This window comes from Trichomonas vaginalis, chromosome V (assembly GCF_026262505.1).
Source record: "Trichomonas vaginalis G3 chromosome V, whole genome shotgun sequence".
NCBI classification, from domain to species: domain Eukaryota; phylum Parabasalia; order Trichomonadida; family Trichomonadidae; genus Trichomonas; species Trichomonas vaginalis.
Window position 1 is genome coordinate 21,468,080 of NC_067207.1, and position 19,165 is coordinate 21,487,244.

Consider the following 19,165-nt stretch of genomic DNA (forward strand, 5'->3'; position numbering starts at 1 on the left):
GATTTTTTATTTGTTATTTATTTCAAAAAAAAAGTCAAATTTATATTATTTATAAATTTTATTTATATTCACTTACTATCTTTGATCAAGAGATAGGAAAAGAGAAAGGGACAGACTAGCCCATTGTCACTTTTTAATTTAGCAAATGAACGCTTATGGAGTGGAGTTTTTGGGTAAATCTGATTTGCTTATAAATGAAATAAAATCAAAAGAAACCATATTGGCATTATATTATGCAAAAATAAATGATCTTACTTAGTACTTTTAAAGTTAATTTCAGAAAAAATTTGACACAATGGTATCCGGCACATACAAGTGGTGTACAACCAAAATATAAGTTGGTTTAAACATATATTGCTATATCTCATGATCTTACTTAGTACTTTTAAAGTTAATTTCAGAAAAAATTTGACACAATGGTATCCGGCACATACAAGTGGTGTACAACCAAAATTTCATATCCCTAGTTTTACATTTATGTTTAGTTTTATTTCACCTAATTTTCAAAGATCATAATTGAATTAGATGGCCAAGCTATTCAAAACACGACCAAGCTTATCAAAATAAGACCAATATATTCAAAATTCTTTATTCTTTCAAATCATTTCATTTTAATGCAGATCCAAGATCACGAACTCACATATATCGAGTTGCTTAAGTATGGAGTGCAACAAGAAATCCAAGCAGGTTGTAGTTATTCATATAAAACTAGGAAAGAAAGAAATCAAATCCAAATTAATTGTAAGTGGCCGAATTGTCCATGTCGCTTCCTTGTTGATACACTTCCCGATGACAAGTACCACATACGAAAATGTATTAACACCCACAATCATTCTGCCCCTTTTCCAAACAAATCACAACAAATTACATCATATTTTTATAGATCTTATTTAACAAGATATTTTGAATCAAATCAAGACCGTGTTTACACACAATTAAGGTGTTTCAAAGATCTTAATATCCCATTTGATAGTGGGATCATTCCGGAAATGTTTCAACAATCTACAGATGCTTTAAAAAAGTTTTCTAAACGCCTTCATGCAATCAATACCCGTTTCTCAGCGGATGATGTTACATCTCTTGCAATTTTTGTCGACATGGTTAAGAGTCATTCTCCGGATGATCTCATCGAGTTTATTCACGAGCCAGATCGTATGATTTTCTATTACGCCCCATTCGAAGCAAATGCTTTTTCACATCAAATACAAACTTATCACATTGATTCCACTTATAAGCTCTTGCGCTCTCGCATACCATTTTATGCCGTCACTGGCAAATTCGCGGAATCAATTGTTTTTCCGTTTTTGTATTTTTTCGTTTGGCCCGACACAAGTGAAAATATACAAGTTTGTCTCACAGCATATTTTGGCTCCATCAATCGCGAACCATCTTATTTTTCAATGGACTGCGCACCTCAAATCACAAATGCTGTTGAAACAGCCATCCCTTTATGCCAGATCATTTGGTGTGGCGTTCATGTGTTGCGCGCTGTCATGAGAAAGGCTGAAAAGTTTCAAGATCGTTCCAACTTCGAAACTTTCTATAACTTAATGAAGTTATTGGTCTTTGGTTCTGAAGAGGAAGAAATTGATCCTGATGAAGTTTACAACAATTTAGAAGAAATTTTAAATGAGGAACCTGCTGCCCGTGAATACTTTGACCGACAGTGGCGCCATCATCTTGACAGGTGGATGCTTCGCTATAGAAATGAAGGAGATGGAACAAACAACATCTCGGAATCACATTTCAAGGTTTTGAAGCACCAGTACTTCCCAGAAAGGCGAAATCTTTGACTCGATGAACTTGTCATCGAGTTATATTCCAGTGTTGTTCCTTCATTCCTGATTAAGTTGCAAATTAAAGGTCTGGATTCAGAGAGAAGTGTTAAAGTTATCAAAAAAGTCACAAGAGATTTCGAAGAAATGACACAATTTAAAAAAGTCGAATGCATCAGTATGCTTGAAGCTGTTCAGAAAGGTCTGAAAAATGATACACTTGATCCCAACATTGTTTACTCAACATTAAAAATATTATTGCAAAGAAAACATTTGATTTAATAAACATTTAATTTATTATAATTAATTTTTTATTACAGTATAGTAAAAAATGCTATAAATAAATTATTATATTTTATTAAAATGTGACTTTTAATAGTAAGTGAATAAAATAAATCAGGAATTGGGAAAGAAATAAGGTTAATTAAAATAATGAAAATTACAAGTTTAAGGTTAATGAAAAGTGACAATGGGCGAGTTTGTCCCCCACTCGATAGGAAAATGAATTTAACATTTCAAATTTTTCATGATGAATACAATTCGTGCACTTAATAAATAAAGCATTAAACACCCAAATAAAGGCATAGATCGATATATAATACTAAATAATTAGAGAAAAAAAATTATATTCAACTTTTTCAATATTGAAAAAGATTGAACTCTTTTAGTCCTTCATTCCTGTGTCATACTTCCTCTTTGTGAAGTAGTATGAATCTGGATAAGTAGTGTTAGTTCTATTATTTGTAGACTTTACAACGTAGAATGCCTTGAACATTCTGTACTCATTCTTTTCAGTGTTTGTGTCAAGTGTCTGCTTCAATATATTAGACTTCTCTCTGATTAACTTCTGTGTATTATCATCTGGCTTTTGAAGCTTGCAAAGGATGTAGTTATCCTTGTAAACCTTGATTTCGCAAGGAACTGTACCGAGTGTAATTGTGACATTTTGGTAATTATCATAATTGTTACCAACGATGGCGACTAAGTTCTGTCCATCGATTGGTCCACGATCTGGGAAGAGAGATGTAACACCAAATATCTCTTTTAATTTTCTGTTTGCGCAGACTTGAGCGGCAGGTGGGCATGTAATGGAGCCTGCGAAACCAGAGAACTTGGCTTGTTGACCATCTTTCTTGCAGTAGTACTCTTCACCGTTGACAATCAATCTGACTCTGTGATCTGTACCACACCATGCTTCGTAGCATCTTGATGTTGAAAGCAAGCTGCCTGTGAAACCTTGTTGAAGTGTGGACATTGCGCATGTTGAGTTCGGTAAGAATGCTTCACCATACTTGGAGTAGTTGTAGTCTGGTTCGAACTCAACCATACGCTTCAAACCATTGTCACCTGTTGATCTGCATGAATACCATGGAAGAACTAAGTTTGCGTAATCAAGCATGTTATCCTGGCCGACAAGTGATTGTCCGTTTGGATTGTACCAGTCTTTTTTATTCATGTCTTCCGGTTCAACTTTTCCTGGATCGTTCCATTGAACAAGTGAGCATGTGCCTGTCCATGTGTAATCGTAGAAGCAAGCCTGGAGAGAGGTTGATTGGCATTGGTATGGAAGAGGAATAGAATGCTGTGGTGGTTTCAAAAGAATTGACTCGTTTACGTGGATCTTTGTATTGATGTGGTCATCTAAGTAAATGAGGTCTTCCATGAGGTTTTTGGATGGAACATACCATCCGGTATCTAACAATGTGTTGTAGAAGATTGGTGAAAGCCAGCCTGGACCGTATGTTCTACCTTGCATGAGATCTGTGAAGAAAAGTTTTTCGTTTGGATGGGAACCAGCTGTTCCGCCACCGCCTGAGTCTTCAAGTTCAAGGCCGATATTGATGAGTGTTTCATTTTTTACTTTGAATCTATTATTCACCCATTCTGTCAAACATGGAGATCTGACGTACATATGTGGAACCCTATTATCATTGTAGCTTTCGTATTCGCCTTTAGATATTTCTTTACCTTGCCAATCGGTATAGTGGACAATTGTGGCTGTTTCTCCATAAGGTTGCCATTTATTAAATAACGAGCTACTGAATGACAGAATGTGATTTAATTCGTGAATAACCGTTAAAATGAATTGTCTATCACCCGATTCTAGTGTTTGTGCCTCAAATGGTATCTTATTTGAATTAAGTGTAATTTCCCCATGTGTCGGTCTGCCAGTTGTGGGATGATTGTATGTAGAACGTGCAAATGCAAGGCCATTTGAACCTTTTTCAAATGATTCAGCCTTTACATCAATAACGAGATCAAAATCATCATCTAAACTTCTTGCACGATCAGTAACATTAATACGTTTACTAAGAAAATCGTTTACATAATTGAATGTTTTCTTGATTACTTCATTGTCAATTCCTTGCATTCGAAAATCAATTCTCAAATTATATGTTGCAGGATGAAGTTTTGGATTACATTTAAATTGATTTTCATTTGGATTTGATTCTGGAGTTGAAGTTGATTCATCCCGAAGATTTCGCAATGATTCTGGTTCACTTGAACGAAGTTGCTGATTCGTGTAAATATCATGCATACATGTGAATACTTGTGAGTTAACTGCTGAAGCAAAAAGGTGTAAGAACATATGATAAATTTGAATTGAGTTGCATTTCAATATAATTGAATTATGGCATTTAATAAAAATGCTTATGTTTTAATATCCTTTGATAATTATTCATTATTAAAAATAATTGATTAGATTTTTGTGTAGTCGTCAGAAAATTGAAAGCGCATCAGAGGTTTTTGAGTGTCTAAAAATATTAATTATACTTTTTGCTAAAATAAGGAATAAAAACAATACAAAGATTTTTTATTTGTTATTTATTTCAAAAAAAAGTCAAATTTATATTATTTATAAATTTTATTTATATTCACTTACTATCTTTGATCAAGAGATAGGAAAAGAGAAAGGGACAGACTAGCCCATTGTCACTTTTTAATTTAGCAAATGAACGCTTATGGAGTGGAGTTTTTGGGTAAATCTGATTTGCTTATAAATGAAATAAAATCAAAAGAAACCATATTGGCATTATATTATGCAAAAATAAATGATCTTACTTAGTACTTTTAAAGTTAATTTCAGAAAAAATTTGACACAATGGTATCCGGCACATACAAGTGGTGTACAACCAAAAATAAGTTGGTTTAAACATATATTGCTATATCTCATGATCTTACTTAGTACTTTTAAAGTTAATTTCAGAAAAAATTTGACACAATGGTATCCGGCACATACAAGTGGTGTACAACCAAAATATAAGTTGGTTTAAACATATATTGCTATATCTCATGATCTTACTTAGTACTTTTAAAGTTAATTTCAGAAAAAATTTGACACAATGGTATCCGGCACATACAAGTGGTGTACAACCAAAATATAAGTTGGTTTAAACATATATTGCTATATCTCATGATCTTACTTAGTACTTTTAAAGTTAATTTCAGAAAAAATTTGACACAATGGTATCCGGCACATACAAGTGGTGTACAACCAAAATTTCATATCCCTAGTTTTACATTTATGTTTAGTTTTATTTCACCTAATTTTCAAAGATCATAATTGAATTAGATGGCCAAGCTATTCAAAACACGACCAAGCTTATCAAAATAAGACCAATATATTCAAAATTCTTTATTCTTTCAAATCATTTCATTTTAATGCAGATCCAAGATCACGAACTCACATATATCGAGTTGCTTAAGTATGGAGTGCAACAAGAAATCCAAGCAGGTTGTAGTTATTCATATAAAACTAGGAAAGAAAGAAATCAAATCCAAATTAATTGTAAGTGGCCGAATTGTCCATGTCGCTTCCTTGTTGATACACTTCCCGATGACAAGTACCACATACGAAAATGTATTAACACCCACAATCATTCTGCCCCTTTTCCAAACAAATCACAACAAATTACATCATATTTTTATAGATCTTATTTAACAAGATATTTTGAATCAAATCAAGACCGTGTTTACACACAATTAAGGTGTTTCAAAGATCTTAATATCCCATTTGATAGTGGGATCATTCCGGAAATGTTTCAACAATCTACAGATGCTTTAAAAAAGTTTTCTAAACGCCTTCATGCAATCAATACCCGTTTCTCAGCGGATGATGTTACATCTCTTGCAATTTTTGTCGACATGGTTAAGAGTCATTCTCCGGATGATCTCATCGAGTTTATTCACGAGCCAGATCGTATGATTTTCTATTACGCCCCATTCGAAGCAAATGCTTTTTCACATCAAATACAAACTTATCACATTGATTCCACTTATAAGCTCTTGCGCTCTCGCATACCATTTTATGCCGTCACTGGCAAATTCGCGGAATCAATTGTTTTTCCGTTTTTGTATTTTTTCGTTTGGCCCGACACAAGTGAAAATATACAAGTTTGTCTCACAGCATATTTTGGCTCCATCAATCGCGAACCATCTTATTTTTCAATGGACTGCGCACCTCAAATCACAAATGCTGTTGAAACAGCCATCCCTTTATGCCAGATCATTTGGTGTGGCGTTCATGTGTTGCGCGCTGTCATGAGAAAGGCTGAAAAGTTTCAAGATCGTTCCAACTTCGAAACTTTCTATAACTTAATGAAGTTATTGGTCTTTGGTTCTGAAGAGGAAGAAATTGATCCTGATGAAGTTTACAACAATTTAGAAGAAATTTTAAATGAGGAACCTGCTGCCCGTGAATACTTTGACCGACAGTGGCGCCATCATCTTGACAGGTGGATGCTTCGCTATAGAAATGAAGGAGATGGAACAAACAACATCTCGGAATCACATTTCAAGGTTTTGAAGCACCAGTACTTCCCAGAAAGGCGAAATCTTTGACTCGATGAACTTGTCATCGAGTTATATTCCAGTGTTGTTCCTTCATTCCTGATTAAGTTGCAAATTAAAGGTCTGGATTCAGAGAGAAGTGTTAAAGTTATCAAAAAAGTCACAAGAGATTTCGAAGAAATGACACAATTTAAAAAAGTCGAATGCATCAGTATGCTTGAAGCTGTTCAGAAAGGTCTGAAAAATGATACACTTGATCCCAACATTGTTTACTCAACATTAAAAATATTATTGCAAAGAAAACATTTGATTTAATAAACATTTAATTTATTATAATTAATTTTTATTACAGTATAGTAAAAAATGCTATAAATAAATTATTATATTTTATTAAAATGTGACTTTTAATAGTAAGTGAATAAAATAAATCAGGAATTGGGAAAGAAATAAGGTTAATTAAAATAATGAAAATTACAAGTTTAAGGTTAATGAAAAGTGACAATGGGCGAGTTTGTCCCCCACTCGATAGGAAAATGAATTTAACATTTCAAATTTTTCATGATGAATACAATTCGTGCACTTAATAAATAAAGCATTAAACACCCAAATAAAGGCATAGATCGATATATAATACTAAATAATTAGAGAAAAAAAATTATATTCAACTTTTTCAATATTGAAAAAGATTGAACTCTTTTAGTCCTTCATTCCTGTGTCATACTTCCTCTTTGTGAAGTAGTATGAATCTGGATAAGTAGTGTTAGTTCTATTATTTGTAGACTTTACAACGTAGAATGCCTTGAACATTCTGTACTCATTCTTTTCAGTGTTTGTGTCAAGTGTCTGCTTCAATATATTAGACTTCTCTCTGATTAACTTCTGTGTATTATCATCTGGCTTTTGAAGCTTGCAAAGGATGTAGTTATCCTTGTAAACCTTGATTTCGCAAGGAACTGTACCGAGTGTAATTGTGACATTTTGGTAATTATCATAATTGTTACCAACGATGGCGACTAAGTTCTGTCCATCGATTGGTCCACGATCTGGGAAGAGAGATGTAACACCAAATATCTCTTTTAATTTTCTGTTTGCGCAGACTTGAGCGGCAGGTGGGCATGTAATGGAGCCTGCGAAACCAGAGAACTTGGCTTGTTGACCATCTTTCTTGCAGTAGTACTCTTCACCGTTGACAATCAATCTGACTCTGTGATCTGTACCACACCATGCTTCGTAGCATCTTGATGTTGAAAGCAAGCTGCCTGTGAAACCTTGTTGAAGTGTGGACATTGCGCATGTTGAGTTCGGTAAGAATGCTTCACCATACTTGGAGTAGTTGTAGTCTGGTTCGAACTCAACCATACGCTTCAAACCATTGTCACCTGTTGATCTGCATGAATACCATGGAAGAACTAAGTTTGCGTAATCAAGCATGTTATCCTGGCCGACAAGTGATTGTCCGTTTGGATTGTACCAGTCTTTTTTATTCATGTCTTCCGGTTCAACTTTTCCTGGATCGTTCCATTGAACAAGTGAGCATGTGCCTGTCCATGTGTAATCGTAGAAGCAAGCCTGGAGAGAGGTTGATTGGCATTGGTATGGAAGAGGAATAGAATGCTGTGGTGGTTTCAAAAGAATTGACTCGTTTACGTGGATCTTTGTATTGATGTGGTCATCTAAGTAAATGAGGTCTTCCATGAGGTTTTTGGATGGAACATACCATCCGGTATCTAACAATGTGTTGTAGAAGATTGGTGAAAGCCAGCCTGGACCGTATGTTCTACCTTGCATGAGATCTGTGAAGAAAAGTTTTTCGTTTGGATGGGAACCAGCTGTTCCGCCACCGCCTGAGTCTTCAAGTTCAAGGCCGATATTGATGAGTGTTTCATTTTTTACTTTGAATCTATTATTCACCCATTCTGTCAAACATGGAGATCTGACGTACATATGTGGAACCCTATTATCATTGTAGCTTTCGTATTCGCCTTTAGATATTTCTTTACCTTGCCAATCGGTATAGTGGACAATTGTGGCTGTTTCTCCATAAGGTTGCCATTTATTAAATAACGAGCTACTGAATGACAGAATGTGATTTAATTCGTGAATAACCGTTAAAATGAATTGTCTATCACCCGATTCTAGTGTTTGTGCCTCAAATGGTATCTTATTTGAATTAAGTGTAATTTCCCCATGTGTGTCGGTCTGCCAGTTGTGGGATGATTGTATGTAGAACGTGCAAATGCAAGGCCATTTGAACCTTTTTCAAATGATTCAGCCTTTACATCAATAACGAGATCAAAATCATCATCTAAACTTCTTGCACGATCAGTAACATTAATACGTTTACTAAGAAAATCGTTTACATAATTGAATGTTTTCTTGATTACTTCATTGTCAATTCCTTGCATTCGAAAATCAATTCTCAAATTATATGTTGCAGGATGAAGTTTTGGATTACATTTAAATTGATTTTCATTTGGATTTGATTCTGGAGTTGAAGTTGATTCATCCCGAAGATTTCGCAATGATTCTGGTTCACTTGAACGAAGTTGCTGATTCGTGTAAATATCATGCATACATGTGAATACTTGTGAGTTAACTGCTGAAGCAAAAAGGTGTAAGAACATATGATAAATTTGAATTGAGTTGCATTTCAATATAATTGAATTATGGCATTTAATAAAAATGCTTATGTTTTAATATCCTTTGATAATTATTCATTATTAAAAATAATTGATTAGATTTTTGTGTAGTCGTCAGAAAATTGAAAGCGCATCAGAGGTTTTTGAGTGTCTAAAAATATTAATTATACTTTTTGCTAAAATAAGGAATAAAAACAATACAAAGATTTTTTATTTGTTATTTATTTCAAAAAAAAAGTCAAATTTATATTATTTATAAATTTTATTTATATTCACTTACTATCTTTGATCAAGAGATAGGAAAAGAGAAAGGGACAGACTAGCCCATTGTCACTTTTTAATTTAGCAAATGAACGCTTATGGAGTGGAGTTTTTGGGTAAATCTGATTTGCTTATAAATGAAATAAAATCAAAAGAAACCATATTGGCATTATATTATGCAAAAATAAATGATCTTACTTAGTACTTTTAAAGTTAATTTCAGAAAAAATTTGACACAATGGTATCCGGCACATACAAGTGGTGTACAACCAAAATATAAGTTGGTTTAAACATATATTGCTATATCTCATGATCTTACTTAGTACTTTTAAAGTTAATTTCAGAAAAAATTTGACACAATGGTATCCGGCACATACAAGTGGTGTACAACCAAAATTTCATATCCCTAGTTTTACATTTATGTTTAGTTTTATTTCACCTAATTTTCAAAGATCATAATTGAATTAGATGGCCAAGCTATTCAAAACACGACCAAGCTTATCAAAATAAGACCAATATATTCAAAATTCTTTATTCTTTCAAATCATTTCATTTTAATGCAGATCCAAGATCACGAACTCACATATATCGAGTTGCTTAAGTATGGAGTGCAACAAGAAATCCAAGCAGGTTGTAGTTATTCATATAAAACTAGGAAAGAAAGAAATCAAATCCAAATTAATTGTAAGTGGCCGAATTGTCCATGTCGCTTCCTTGTTGATACACTTCCCGATGACAAGTACCACATACGAAAATGTATTAACACCCACAATCATTCTGCCCCTTTTCCAAACAAATCACAACAAATTACATCATATTTTTATAGATCTTATTTAACAAGATATTTTGAATCAAATCAAGACCGTGTTTACACACAATTAAGGTGTTTCAAAGATCTTAATATCCCATTTGATAGTGGGATCATTCCGGAAATGTTTCAACAATCTACAGATGCTTTAAAAAAGTTTTCTAAACGCCTTCATGCAATCAATACCCGTTTCTCAGCGGATGATGTTACATCTCTTGCAATTTTTGTCGACATGGTTAAGAGTCATTCTCCGGATGATCTCATCGAGTTTATTCACGAGCCAGATCGTATGATTTTCTATTACGCCCCATTCGAAGCAAATGCTTTTTCACATCAAATACAAACTTATCACATTGATTCCACTTATAAGCTCTTGCGCTCTCGCATACCATTTTATGCCGTCACTGGCAAATTCGCGGAATCAATTGTTTTTCCGTTTTTGTATTTTTTCGTTTGGCCCGACACAAGTGAAAATATACAAGTTTGTCTCACAGCATATTTTGGCTCCATCAATCGCGAACCATCTTATTTTTCAATGGACTGCGCACCTCAAATCACAAATGCTGTTGAAACAGCCATCCCTTTATGCCAGATCATTTGGTGTGGCGTTCATGTGTTGCGCGCTGTCATGAGAAAGGCTGAAAAGTTTCAAGATCGTTCCAACTTCGAAACTTTCTATAACTTAATGAAGTTATTGGTCTTTGGTTCTGAAAGGAAGAAATTGATCCTGATGAAGTTTACAAACAATTTAGAAGAAATTTTAAAATGAGGAACCTGCTGCCCGTGAATACTTTGACCGACAGTGGCGCCATCATCTTGACAGGTGGATGCTTCGCTATAGAAATGAAGGAGATGGAACAAACAACATCTCGGAATCACATTTCAAGGTTTTGAAGCACCAGTACTTCCCAGAAAGGCGAAATCTTTGACTCGATGAACTTGTCATCGAGTTATATTCCAGTGTTGTTCCTTCATTCCTGATTAAGTTGCAAATTAAAGGTCTGGATTCAGAGAGAAGTGTTAAAGTTATCAAAAAAGTCACAAGAGATTTCGAAGAAATGACACAATTTAAAAAAGTCGAATGCATCAGTATGCTTGAAGCTGTTCAGAAAGGTCTGAAAAATGATACACTTGATCCCAAACATTGTTTACTCAACATTAAAATATTATTGCAAAGAAAACATTTGATTAATAAACATTTAATTTATTATAATTAATTTTTTATTACAGTATAGTAAAAATGCTAATAATAAATTATTATATTTTATTAAAATGTGACTTTAATAGTAAGTGAATAAAATAAATCAGGAATTGGGAAAGAAATAAGGTTAATTAAAATAATGAAAATTACAAGTTTAAGGTTAATGAAAAGTGACAATGGGCGAGTTTGTCCCCCACTCGATAGGAAAATGAATTTAACATTTCAAATTTTTCATGATGAATACAATTCGTGCACTTAATAAATAAAGCATTAAACACCCAAATAAAGGCATAGATCGATATATAATACTAAATAATTAGAGAAAAAAAATTATATTCAACTTTTTCAATATTGAAAAAGATTGAACTCTTTTAGTCCTTCATTCCTGTGTCATACTTCCTCTTTGTGAAGTAGTATGAATCTGGATAAGTAGTGTTAGTTCTATTATTTGTAGACTTTACAACGTAGAATGCCTTGAACATTCTGTACTCATTCTTTTCAGTGTTTGTGTCAAGTGTCTGCTTCAATATATTAGACTTCTCTCTGATTAACTTCTGTGTATTATCATCTGGCTTTTGAAGCTTGCAAAGGATGTAGTTATCCTTGTAAACCTTGATTTCGCAAGGAACTGTACCGAGTGTAATTGTGACATTTTGGTAATTATCATAATTGTTACCAACGATGGCGACTAAGTTCTGTCCATCGATTGGTCCACGATCTGGGAAGAGAGATGTAACACCAAATATCTCTTTTAATTTTCTGTTTGCGCAGACTTGAGCGGCAGGTGGGCATGTAATGGAGCCTGCGAAACCAGAGAACTTGGCTTGTTGACCATCTTTCTTGCAGTAGTACTCTTCACCGTTGACAATCAATCTGACTCTGTGATCTGTACCACACCATGCTTCGTAGCATCTTGATGTTGAAAGCAAGCTGCCTGTGAAACCTTGTTGAAGTGTGGACATTGCGCATGTTGAGTTCGGTAAGAATGCTTCACCATACTTGGAGTAGTTGTAGTCTGGTTCGAACTCAACCATACGCTTCAAACCATTGTCACCTGTTGATCTGCATGAATACCATGGAAGAACTAAGTTTGCGTAATCAAGCATGTTATCCTGGCCGACAAGTGATTGTCCGTTTGGATTGTACCAGTCTTTTTTATTCATGTCTTCCGGTTCAACTTTTCCTGGATCGTTCCATTGAACAAGTGAGCATGTGCCTGTCCATGTGTAATCGTAGAAGCAAGCCTGGAGAGAGGTTGATTGGCATTGGTATGGAAGAGGAATAGAATGCTGTGGTGGTTTCAAAAGAATTGACTCGTTTACGTGGATCTTTGTATTGATGTGGTCATCTAAGTAAATGAGGTCTTCCATGAGGTTTTTGGATGGAACATACCATCCGGTATCTAACAATGTGTTGTAGAAGATTGGTGAAAGCCAGCCTGGACCGTATGTTCTACCTTGCATGAGATCTGTGAAGAAAAGTTTTTCGTTTGGATGGGAACCAGCTGTTCCGCCACCGCCTGAGTCTTCAAGTTCAAGGCCGATATTGATGAGTGTTTCATTTTTTACTTTGAATCTATTATTCACCATTCTGTCAAACATGGAGATCTGACGTACATATGTGGAACCCTATTATCATTGTAGCTTTCGTATTCGCCTTTAGATATTTCTTTACCTTGCCAATCGGTATAGTGGACAATTGTGGCTGTTTCTCCATAAGGTTGCCATTTATTAAATAACGAGCTACTGAATGACAGAATGTGATTTAATTCGTGAATAACCGTTAAAATGAATTGTCTATCACCCGATTCTAGTGTTTGTGCCTCAAATGGTATCTTATTTGAATTAAGTGTAATTTCCCCATGTGTCGGTCTGCCAGTTGTGGGATGATTGTATGTAGAACGTGCAAATGCAAGGCCATTTGAACCTTTTTCAAATGATTCAGCCTTTACATCAATAACGAGATCAAAATCATCATCTAAACTTCTTGCACGATCAGTAACATTAATACGTTTACTAAGAAAATCGTTTACATAATTGAATGTTTTCTTGATTACTTCATTGTCAATTCCTTGCATTCGAAAATCAATTCTCAAATTATATGTTGCAGGATGAAGTTTTGGATTACATTTAAATTGATTTTCATTTGGATTTGATTCTGGAGTTGAAGTTGATTCATCCCGAAGATTTCGCAATGATTCTGGTTCACTTGAACGAAGTTGCTGATTCGTGTAAATATCATGCATACATGTGAATACTTGTGAGTTAACTGCTGAAGCAAAAAGGTGTAAGAACATATGATAAATTTGAATTGAGTTGCATTTCAATATAATTGAATTATGGCATTTAATAAAAATGCTTATGTTTTAATATCCTTTGATAATTATTCATTATTAAAAATAATTGATTAGATTTTTGTGTAGTCGTCAGAAAATTGAAAGCGCATCAGAGGTTTTTGAGTGTCTAAAAATATTAATTATACTTTTTGCTAAAATAAGGAATAAAAACAATACAAAGATTTTTTATTTGTTATTTATTTCAAAAAAAAAGTCAAATTTATATTATTTATAAATTTTATTTATATTCACTTACTATCTTTGATCAAGAGATAGGAAAAGAGAAAGGGACAGACTAGCCCATTGTCACTTTTTAATTTAGCAAATGAACGCTTATGGAGTGGAGTTTTTGGGTAAATCTGATTTGCTTATAAATGAAATAAAATCAAAAGAAACCATATTGGCATTATATTATGCAAAAATAAATGATCTTACTTAGTACTTTTAAAGTTAATTTCAGAAAAAATTTGACACAATGGTATCCGGCACATACAAGTGGTGTACAACCAAAATATAAGTTGGTTTAAACATATATTGCTATATCTCATGATCTTACTTAGTACTTTTAAAGTTAATTTCAGAAAAAATTTGACACAATGGTATCCGGCACATACAAGTGGTGTACAACCAAAATTTCATATCCCTAGTTTTACATTTATGTTTAGTTTTATTTCACCTAATTTTCAAAGATCATAATTGAATTAGATGGCCAAGCTATTCAAAACACGACCAAGCTTATCAAAATAAGACCAATATATTCAAAATTCTTTATTCTTTCAAATCATTTCATTTTAATGCAGATCCAAGATCACGAACTCACATATATCGAGTTGCTTAAGTATGGAGTGCAACAAGAAATCCAAGCAGGTTGTAGTTATTCATATAAAACTAGGAAAGAAAGAAATCAAATCCAAATTAATTGTAAGTGGCCGAATTGTCCATGTCGCTTCCTTGTTGATACACTTCCCGATGACAAGTACCACATACGAAAATGTATTAACACCCACAATCATTCTGCCCCTTTTCCAAACAAATCACAACAAATTACATCATATTTTTATAGATCTTATTTAACAAGATATTTTGAATCAAATCAAGACCGTGTTTACACACAATTAAGGTGTTTCAAAGATCTTAATATCCCATTTGATAGTGGGATCATTCCGGAAATGTTTCAACAATCTACAGATGCTTTAAAAAAGTTTTCTAAACGCCTTCATGCAATCAATACCCGTTTCTCAGCGGATGATGTTACATCTCTTGCAATTTTTGTCGACATGGTTAAGAGTCATTCTCCGGATGATCTCATCGAGTTTATTCACGAGCCAGATCGTATGATTTTCTATTACGCCCCATTCGAAGCAAATGCTTTTTCACATCAAATACAAACTTATCACATTGATTCCACTTATAAGCTCTTGCGCTCTCGCATACCATTTTATGCCGTCACTGGCAAATTCGCGGAATCAATTGTTTTTCCGTTTTTGTATTTTTTCGTTTGGCCCGACACAAGTGAAAATATACAAGTTTGTCTCACAGCATATTTTGGCTCCATCAATCGCGAACCATCTTATTTTTCAATGGACTGCGCACCTCAAATCACAAATGCTGTTGAAACAGCCATCCCTTTATGCCAGATCATTTGGTGTGGCGTTCATGTGTTGCGCGCTGTCATGAGAAAGGCTGAAAAGTTTCAAGATCGTTCCAACTTCGAAACTTTCTATAACTTAATGAAGTTATTGGTCTTTGGTTCTGAAGAGGAAGAAATTGATCCTGATGAAGTTTACAACAATTTAGAAGAAATTTTAAATGAGGAACCTGCTGCCCGTGAATACTTTGACCGACAGTGGCGCCATCATCTTGACAGGTGGATGCTTCGCTATAGAAATGAAGGAGATGGAACAAACAACATCTCGGAATCACATTTCAAGGTTTTGAAGCACCAGTACTTCCCAGAAAGGCGAAATCTTTGACTCGATGAACTTGTCATCGAGTTATATTCCAGTGTTGTTCCTTCATTCCTGATTAAGTTGCAAATTAAAGGTCTGGATTCAGAGAGAAGTGTTAAAGTTATCAAAAAAGTCACAAGAGATTTCGAAGAAATGACACAATTTAAAAAAGTCGAATGCATCAGTATGCTTGAAGCTGTTCAGAAAGGTCTGAAAAATGATACACTTGATCCCAACATTGTTTACTCAACATTAAAAATATTATTGCAAAGAAAACATTTGATTTAATAAACATTTAATTTATTATAATTAATTTTTATTACAGTATAGTAAAAAATGCTATAAATAAATTATTATATTTTATTAAAATGTGACTTTTAATAGTAAGTGAATAAAATAAATCAGGAATTGGGAAAGAAATAAGGTTAATTAAAATAATGAAAATTACAAGTTTAAGGTTAATGAAAAGTGACAATGGGCGAGTTTGTCCCCCACTCGATAGGAAAATGAATTTAACATTTCAAATTTTTCATGATGAATACAATTCGTGCACTTAATAAATAAAGCATTAAACACCCAAATAAAGGCATAGATCGATATATAATACTAAATAATTAGAGAAAAAAAATTATATTCAACTTTTTCAATATTGAAAAAGATTGAACTCTTTTAGTCCTTCATTCCTGTGTCATACTTCCTCTTTGTGAAGTAGTATGAATCTGGATAAGTAGTGTTAGTTCTATTATTTGTAGACTTTACAACGTAGAATGCCTTGAACATTCTGTACTCATTCTTTTCAGTGTTTGTGTCAAGTGTCTGCTTCAATATATTAGACTTCTCTCTGATTAACTTCTGTGTATTATCATCTGGCTTTTGAAGCTTGCAAAGGATGTAGTTATCCTTGTAAACCTTGATTTCGCAAGGAACTGTACCGAGTGTAATTGTGACATTTTGGTAATTATCATAATTGTTACCAACGATGGCGACTAAGTTCTGTCCATCGATTGGTCCACGATCTGGGAAGAGAGATGTAACACCAAATATCTCTTTTAATTTTCTGTTTGCGCAGACTTGAGCGGCAGGTGGGCATGTAATGGAGCCTGCGAAACCAGAGAACTTGGCTTGTTGACCATCTTTCTTGCAGTAGTACTCTTCACCGTTGACAATCAATCTGACTCTGTGATCTGTACCACACCATGCTTCGTAGCATCTTGATGTTGAAAGCAAGCTGCCTGTGAAACCTTGTTGAAGTGTGGACATTGCGCATGTTGAGTTCGGTAAGAATGCTTCACCATACTTGGAGTAGTTGTAGTCTGGTTCGAACTCAACCATACGCTTCAAACCATTGTCACCTGTTGATCTGCATGAATACCATGGAAGAACTAAGTTTGCGTAATCAAGCATGTTATCCTGGCCGACAAGTGATTGTCCGTTTGGATTGTACCAGTCTTTTTTATTCATGTCTTCCGGTTCAACTTTTCCTGGATCGTTCCATTGAACAAGTGAGCATGTGCCTGTCCATGTGTAATCGTAGAAGCAAGCCTGGAGAGAGGTTGATTGGCATTGGTATGGAAGAGGAATAGAATGCTGTGGTGGTTTCAAAAGAATTGACTCGTTTACGTGGATCTTTGTATTGATGTGGTCATCTAAGTAAATGAGGTCTTCCATGAGGTTTTTGGATGGAACATACCATCCGGTATCTAACAATGTGTTGTAGAAGATTGGTGAAAGCCAGCCTGGACCGTATGTTCTACCTTGCATGAGATCTGTGAAGAAAAGTTTTTCGTTTGGATGGGAACCAGCTGTTCCGCCACCGCCTGAGTCTTCAAGTTCAAGGCCGATATTGATGAGTGTTTCATTTTTTACTTTGAATCTATTATTCACCCATTCTGTCAAACATGGAGATCTGACGTACATATGTGGAACCCTATTATCATTGTAGCTTTCGTATTCGCCTTTAGATATTTCTTTACCTTGCCAATCGGTATAGTGGACAATTGTGGCTGTTTCTCCATAAGGTTGCCATTTATTAAATAACGAGCTACTGAATGACAGAATGTGATTTAATTCGTGAATAACCGTTAAAATGAATTGTCTATCACCCGATTCTAGTGTTTGTGCCTCAAATGGTATCTTATTTGAATTAAGTGTAATTTCCCCATGTGTCGGTCTGCCAGTTGTGGGATGATTGTATGTAGAACGTGCAAATGCAAGGCCATTTGAACCTTTTTCAAATGATTCAGCCTTTACATCAATAACGAGATCAAAATCATCATCTAAACTTCTTGCACGATCAGTAACATTAATACGTTTACTAAGAAAATCGTTTACATAATTGAATGTTTTCTTGATTACTTCATTGTCAATTCCTTGCATTCGAAAATCAATTCTCAAATTATATGTTGCAGGATGAAGTTTTGGATTACATTTAAATTGATTTTCATTTGGATTTGATTCTGGAGTTGAAGTTGATTCATCCCGAAGATTTCGCAATGATTCTGGTTCACTTGAACGAAGTTGCTGATTCGTGTAAATATCATGCATACATGTGAATACTTGTGAGTTAACTGCTGAAGCAAAAAGGTGTAAGAACATATGATAAATTTGAATTGAGTTGCATTTCAATATAATTGAATTATGGCATTTAATAAAAATGCTTATGTTTTAATATCCTTTGATAATTATTCATTATTAAAAATAATTGATTAGATTTTTGTGTAGTCGTCAGAAAATTGAAAGCGCATCAGAGGTTTTTGAGTGTCTAAAAATATTAATTATACTTTTTGCTAAAATAAGGAATAAAAACAATACAAAGATTTTTTATTTGTTATTTATTTCAAAAAAAAAGTCAAATTTATATTATTTATAAATTTTATTTATATTCACTTACTATCTTTGATCAAGAGATAGGAAAAGAGAAAGGGACAGACTAGCCCATTGTCACTTTTTAATTTAGCAAATGAACGCTTATGGAGTGGAGTTTTTGGGTAAATCTGATTTGCTTATAAATGAAATAAAATCAAAAGAAACCATATTGGCATTATATTATGCAAAAATAAATGATCTTACTTAGTACTTTTAAAGTTAATTTCAGAAAAAATTTGACACAATGGTATCCGGCACATACAAGTGGTGTACAACCAAAATATAAGTTGGTTTAAACATATATTGCTATATCTCATGATCTTACTTAGTACTTTTAAAGTTAATTTCAGAAAAAATTTGACACAATGGTATCCGGCACATACAAGTGGTGTACAACCAAAATATAAGTTGGTTTAAACATATATTGCTATATCTCATGATCTTACTTAGTACTTTTAAAGTTAATTTCAGAAAAAATTTGACACAATGGTATCCGGCACATACAAGTGGTGTACAACCAAAATATAAGTTGGTTTAAACA

At 33.9% G+C, this 19,165-nt stretch overlaps 7 protein-coding genes and 1 pseudogene across 8 annotated transcripts, besides 5 other annotated features; 4 read left to right on the plus strand and 4 right to left on the minus strand.

Annotated features, from left to right (window-relative positions):
* The first annotated feature begins 101 nt into the window (after window positions 1-101).
* Window positions 102-2,267: a mobile genetic element.
* Window positions 1,401-1,793, plus strand: TVAGG3_0378330 (MULE transposase domain-containing protein; the record flags this gene model as incomplete). Its single annotated transcript, XM_001292801.1, has 1 exon — window positions 1,401-1,793. One exon carries the CDS (start codon window positions 1,401-1,403, stop codon window positions 1,791-1,793), a length of 393 nt encoding a protein of 130 aa, XP_001292802.1.
* A 172-nt stretch (window positions 2,268-2,439) lies between the features above and the next one.
* Window positions 2,440-4,365, minus strand: TVAGG3_0378340 (regulation of choline O-acetyltransferase protein; the record flags this gene model as incomplete). The annotated part of the gene is made up of 1 exon (XM_001292802.2): window positions 2,440-4,365. One exon carries the CDS (start codon window positions 4,363-4,365, stop codon window positions 2,440-2,442), a length of 1,926 nt encoding a protein of 641 aa, XP_001292803.2.
* A 319-nt stretch (window positions 4,366-4,684) lies between these two features.
* Window positions 4,685-7,090: a mobile genetic element.
* TVAGG3_0378360 (MULE transposase domain-containing protein) lies at window positions 5,439-5,840 on the plus strand (the record flags this gene model as incomplete). The annotated part of the gene is made up of 1 exon (XM_001309627.2): window positions 5,439-5,840. A coding segment is annotated over one exon (402 nt), but the record flags the coding sequence as incomplete, so codon positions are not given.
* On the plus strand, window positions 5,922-6,617 carry TVAGG3_0378370 (MULE transposase domain-containing protein; the record flags this gene model as incomplete). The annotated part of the gene is made up of 1 exon (XM_051232010.1): window positions 5,922-6,617. One exon carries the CDS (start codon window positions 5,922-5,924, stop codon window positions 6,615-6,617), a length of 696 nt encoding a protein of 231 aa, XP_051101740.1.
* Window positions 7,091-7,262: 172 nt separating the features above from the next.
* TVAGG3_0378380 (regulation of choline O-acetyltransferase protein) lies at window positions 7,263-8,510 on the minus strand (the record flags this gene model as incomplete). The annotated part of the gene is made up of 1 exon (XM_051232011.1): window positions 7,263-8,510. One exon carries the CDS (start codon window positions 8,508-8,510, stop codon window positions 7,263-7,265), a length of 1,248 nt encoding a protein of 415 aa, XP_051101741.1.
* Window positions 8,511-9,510: 1,000 nt separating this feature from the next.
* Window positions 9,511-11,674: a mobile genetic element.
* Window positions 11,675-11,846: 172 nt separating this feature from the next.
* On the minus strand, window positions 11,847-13,076 carry TVAGG3_0378400 (regulation of choline O-acetyltransferase protein; the record flags this gene model as incomplete). Its single annotated transcript, XM_051232012.1, has 1 exon — window positions 11,847-13,076. The coding sequence occupies one exon, from the start codon at window positions 13,074-13,076 to the stop codon at window positions 11,847-11,849; it is 1,230 nt and encodes a 409-aa protein (XP_051101742.1).
* Window positions 13,077-14,091: 1,015 nt separating this feature from the next.
* Window positions 14,092-16,256: a mobile genetic element.
* TVAGG3_0378420 lies at window positions 15,416-16,047 on the plus strand (annotated as a pseudogene). The gene has a single exon. A coding segment is annotated over exon 1 (632 nt).
* Window positions 16,257-16,428: 172 nt separating the features above from the next.
* TVAGG3_0378430 (regulation of choline O-acetyltransferase protein) lies at window positions 16,429-18,354 on the minus strand (the record flags this gene model as incomplete). Its single annotated transcript, XM_051232013.1, has 1 exon — window positions 16,429-18,354. The coding sequence occupies one exon, from the start codon at window positions 18,352-18,354 to the stop codon at window positions 16,429-16,431; it is 1,926 nt and encodes a 641-aa protein (XP_051101743.1).
* Window positions 18,355-18,674: 320 nt separating this feature from the next.
* Window positions 18,675-19,165: a mobile genetic element.